The sequence below is a fragment of the Chelonoidis abingdonii genome, chromosome 11, assembly GCF_003597395.2.
Source record: "Chelonoidis abingdonii isolate Lonesome George chromosome 11, CheloAbing_2.0, whole genome shotgun sequence".
Lineage (NCBI taxonomy): Eukaryota > Metazoa > Chordata > Testudines > Testudinidae > Chelonoidis > Chelonoidis abingdonii.
In genome coordinates, this window is record NC_133779.1 from 19,336,091 (window position 1) to 19,341,135 (window position 5,045).

Genomic DNA, 5,045 nt, shown 5'->3' on the forward strand with positions numbered 1-5,045 from the left:
GGGGGACACAGGGGGGCTCCAGTGGATGGGGGGGCATGGGGACACAGGGGGCTCTGGCAGATGGTGGGTGCCCCATGGGGACACAAGGGGCTCCGGCGGATGGAGGGCCCCATGGGGACACAAGGGACTCCAATGGATGGGGGGCCCCACGGGGCACACAGGGGGTCCAGCGGACGGGGGTCCCATGGGGGACACAGGGGGCTCGGGGATGGGGGTCCCACAGGGCACACAGGGGGCTCCGGCGGACGGGGGTCCCACGGGGCACACAGGGGGCTCTGGGGAATGGGGGTCCCATGGGGCACACAGGGGGTCCAGCAGACGGGGGCCCCACGGGGGACATAGGGGGCTCTGGGGGATGGGAGGCCACCGGGGGGCAGGCGGGGGGCCCGGGGGCTCACCAGGAAGGCGCAGAGCATGAAGAAGCTGATGAAGTAGACAATGGCGAAGTGGCTCCCGCAGGCGAATTCCTCGCCGGGCCCCACGTCCGACTCGGGGTCACAGCGCTTCCCGGGCAGGCTGGCCAGCATGACCTCCTGCCAGGCCTCCCCCGTGGCGCACCTGGGGGGCAGGGGGGTCAGCCGGGCCTCGTCCAGCCCCACGGCGCCCCACGGTGCCGCCTGCCCCATGGCACCCTGCAGCATCCCGCCCAGCCCCATGGCACCCGGCCCCACCCAGCCCCATGGGACCCTCCAGCATCCCACCCAGCCCCATGGCACCCGGCCCCACCCAGCCCCATGGCACCCTCCAGCATCCTGCCCAGCCCCATGGCACCCTCCAGCATCCTGCCCATCCCCATGGCAGCCGGCCCCATCCAGCCCCATGGCACCCTCCAGCATCCCACCCAGCCCCATGGGACCCAGCCCCACCCAGCCTCATGGGATCGTCCAGCGTCCTGGCCAGCCCCATGGCAGCCAGCCCAGCCAGCCCCTTGGCACCCTCCAGCATCTTGCCCAGCCCCATGGCAGCCGGCCCCACCCAGCCCCATGGCACCCTCCAGCATCCCGCCCAGCCCATGGCAGCCAGCCCCATCCAGCCCCATAGCACCCTCCAGAATCCCGCCCAGCCCCATGGCAGCTGGCCCCATCCAGCCCCACAGCACCCTCCAGAATCCCGCCCAGCCCCATGGCACCCTCCAGCATCCCGCCCAGCCCCATGGCACCTGGCCCCATCCAGCCCCATAGCATTCTCCATCATCCCGCCCAGCCCCACAGGACTCTCCAGCATCCCGCCCAGCCCCATGGCACCGTCCAGCATCCCACCCAGCTTCATGGCACCCGGCCCCACTCAGCCCCATAGCATCCTCCAGCATCCCGCCTAGCCCCATGGGACACTCCAGCATCCCACCCAGCCCCATGGCAACTGGCCCCATCCAGCCCCATAGCACCATCCAGCATCTCACCCAGCCCCATGGCACTCGGCCCCACCCAGCCCCATGGCACCCTCCAGCATCCCGCCCAGCCCCATGGCAGCCGGCCCCATCCAGCCCCATAGCACCCTCCAGCATCCTGCCCAGCCCCATGGCACCTGGCCCCACCCAGCCCCATGGCCCCCTCCAGCATCCTGCCCAGCCCCATGGCACCTGGCCCCACCCAGCCCCATGGCCCCCTCCAGCATCCTGCCCAGCCCCATGGCACCTGGCCCCACCCAGCCCCATGGTACCCTCCAGCATCCCACCCAGCCCCATGGCAGCCAGCCCCATCCAGCCCCATAGCACCCTCCAGCATCCCGCCCAGCCCCATGGCAGCTGGTCCCATCCAGCCCCATAGCATCCTCCATCATCCGGCCCAGCCCCATGGCAGCTGGTCCCATCCAGCCCCATAGCACCCTCCAGCATCCCGCCCAGCCCCATGGTAGCTGGTCCCATTCAGCCCCATAGCACCCTCCAGCATCCCACCCAGCGCCCTGGCATCTGGCCCCACCCAGCCCCATGGCACCCTCCAGCATCCTGCCCAGCCCCATGGCAGCCGGCCCCACCCAGCCCCATGGCACCATCCAGCATCCCTCCAGTCCCATGGCACCCGGCCCCACCCAGCCCCATGGCACTCCCAGCACCTGGCCCAGCCCACGGCACTCCCAGCACCCAGTTCGCCGAGCCCCACAGCATCACCCAGCCCCACGGCGCCCCCAGCCCTGCCCCAAGGTGGAGAGTTGGGGCTTTGGGGGGGAGTTGGGGAGATGGTGGAGCTCCAGGGTGGAGTTGGGACATTGGGGACCTCAGGGGGGAAGTTGGGGAGATGGCAGAGTCCTGGGGGGAGTTGGGGCCTCAGGGGCCCCCAGGGGGAGTTGGGGCATCAGGGCTCGCCAGGGGAGGGGGGAGTTCGGGACACAGCAGATCTCCAAGGGGGATTTGGGGTGTCAGGGCCCCCGGGGAGGAAGTTGGTGTGTCCGGGGCTCCCGGGGTGGGAGTTGGGGGCACAGCTGAGCCCCAGGGGGGAGTTGGGAAGATGGCAGAGCCCCAGAAGGAGTGGGGGTGTTGGGGGCCCCCAGGGGGAGTTGGGGAGATAGCAGAGCCCCCACAGGAGTGGGGGTTTTGGGGCCCCCGGGGGGAGTTGGGGAGCTGGCAGAGCCCCAGGGGGAGTACAGGTGTCCAGGGCCCTAGGGGGAAGTTGGGGCATCAGGGGCCCCCAGGGGAGTGGGGAAGGTGGTAGAACCCCAGGGGGAGTTGGGGCATCGGGGGCCCCAGGGGGAGTGGGGGAGGTGGCAGAGCCCCAGGGGGAGTGGGGGCATCGGGGGACCCAGGGAGGAGTGGGGGAGGTGGCAGAGCCCCAGGGAGGAGTGGGGGCGTTGGGGGCCCCAGAGGGAGTGGGGGAGGTGGCAGAGCCCCAGGGGGAGTGGGGGCATCGGGGGCCCCAGGGGGAGTGGGGGCGTCGGGGGCCCCGGAGGGAGAGGGGGCCCCGGGGGCCGCACGCTACCTGAAGAGCAGCAGCACGGCCTGGGGGAAGGTCTGGAAGTTGTTGTTGCGGTTGATCTGCGTCCCGTCCTGCAGCGCCACTTTGCCGAAGATCTGAAACACCCCAGGACGTCACTGGGGGCAGGGACACCCCAAAGGGGGCCCATTGCCCCCCCAGCGCCCCCCCACCCCCACCCTTCCTGCTCCCCATTGCCCCGCAGGTTGGCTCTCCTGAGCCCCCTGCCCCTCCGTGCCAGGCAGAGACACGTGTACAATGCACACCTGGAGCCCTAAGCACAGTGGAGGCATATGCGTGTGCTGGGCTGCACAGGGGTGTGTGTTGCACAACTAGGGTTTTTATGGGTCTAATCGTGATAGATACCAGTGTGACCCAGAACTGGGTGTGCGAAGCACACTCCAGCTTGCACAGGCAGACACAGCACCTGAGACAGACACAGCACGATGTGCGCGTGCCAAAGGTACCCTCTGGCGCATGTCACACAATCAGCCATGCACAAGTGTGTGACGCATGCTCACGAATGGGCTGCAGACTCAGAGGTGTGCGCAAGTCTGCAATGTATGCTCCAGTGTTTCTCGCTTGGTCCTAGCCTTGCACATTGCCACGCGTGCTTTGGTGCATGTTGCACATGCAGGGCAGTGTGCTGCAACCTTGCACATGTGCTCGACTCACACTCAGGTGTGTCTCAGAGGCACTCCCAGCCGTTCACTCTTGCGGGGTCGTGCACTAGTGTGTGCATTGCACATGCACAGCCGTGCAAGGCTCCTCCCCCGCTCACCTGCATGCCAATGACAGCGTAGATGAAGAAGATCATGGCGATCAGCAGGGCAACATAGGGCAGGGCCTGTGGAGAGACACGGGGGGTCACAGCCCCCCCATTCAGCCCCTACTGACTCCACCAGGGCTGCTCCCAGCATGCATTGCTCCATCTGGGCGGCCCCCAGGGGTGCCACACAGTGCATGCTGGGAAGGGGGGGTCTCTGGGGGAATCCAGCCGGCAAGGAGCTTGAGGGCCTCTCCCTCAGGTGTACCCCCATACCCCTGCCTATACCCCCTCATTCCCCCTGGGAGTACCCCCATCTCCTCACGGGTGTATACTCCATCCCCCCATGGGTGTACCCCCATAACCTCTGGAGTGTATATCCCATCCCCTCAATGGGTTTATCCCCATAGCACCCTGGGTGTATACCTCATCCCCCCATGGGTGAACCCCCATAACTCCCGGGGTGTACATGTCATCCCCCCATGGGTGAACCCCATAACCCCTGGGGTGTATACCCCATCCCCCCATGGGTTTATCCCCATAGCACCCAGGGTGTATACCCCATCCCCCCATGGGTGAAGCCCCATAACCCCTGGGGTGTATACCCCATCTCCCCATGGGTGAACCCCCATAACCCCCGGGGTGTATACCACATCCCCCCAAGGGTGTACCCCCATAACCTCCCGGGTGTACACCCCTCATCCCTGTGACAAACTGGGAACGGTCTTAATGTTTCCTCTCAACCGCGTGTGTGCCTCAGTTTCCCCTCCATGTTACTCCAGTACCTAGGTGGGAGGATGAGTGTGAGACTGGGGCAGCGACCCCTACAGGGCAGGTGTGACCTGAGTGGCCAACCCCCCATCTCCCGGCGACTGAGGGCTGGGCCCCCTCCTCTGCCGGGACGAGCCGCAGGGGCTGGCGCAGCCCAGGCGCCCTGCTGGCCCGGGCCAGGGCAGTCTGCGCTCTGGGACTTGGGGGGCACGAGGCCCGGGGACCCCCCCGATGGACTTTGCTCCCGCTGCCCCCCGCGGGCTGGAGCCCGGGACACCCCCTCAGCCCACCTGGAAGGACTTGATGAAGGTCCAGAGCAGCGTGCGGATCCCCTCGCCTTTGCTGAGCAGCTTCACCAGGCGCAGCACGCGGAAGAGGCGGAAGAAGGTGATGGAGATGCGGGAGCTGTCCTCCGAGCTCTGTGGGGCGGGGCGGGGCGGGGGTCACGGTGCCCCACGGCAGCCCCCTCGCCGGCCCCTCAGGGACCCCCTCACTGACCCCCCACGGCAGCCCCCTCGCCGGCCCCTCACTGACCCCCACCGCCGGCCCCTCACTGAACCCCTCATGGACCCCCACGGCAGCCCCCTCGCCGACCCCTCAGG

At 68.2% G+C, this 5,045-nt stretch overlaps 1 protein-coding gene across 1 annotated transcript in view; it reads right to left on the reverse strand.

Moving 5' to 3' along the window:
• CACNA1F (calcium voltage-gated channel subunit alpha1 F) overlaps positions 1-5,045 on the reverse strand; it is a 73,002-nt gene that overhangs the window by 21,166 nt on the left and 46,791 nt on the right. The window contains exons 24-27 of the mRNA XM_075071301.1: positions 4,734-4,862; positions 3,688-3,753; positions 2,913-3,004; positions 399-558 (exon numbers count right to left, since the gene is read on the reverse strand). Coding sequence (XP_074927402.1) covers positions 399-558; positions 2,913-3,004; positions 3,688-3,753; positions 4,734-4,862 — 447 coding nt within the window. The remainder of the gene's footprint in view (positions 1-398; positions 559-2,912; positions 3,005-3,687; positions 3,754-4,733; positions 4,863-5,045) is intronic.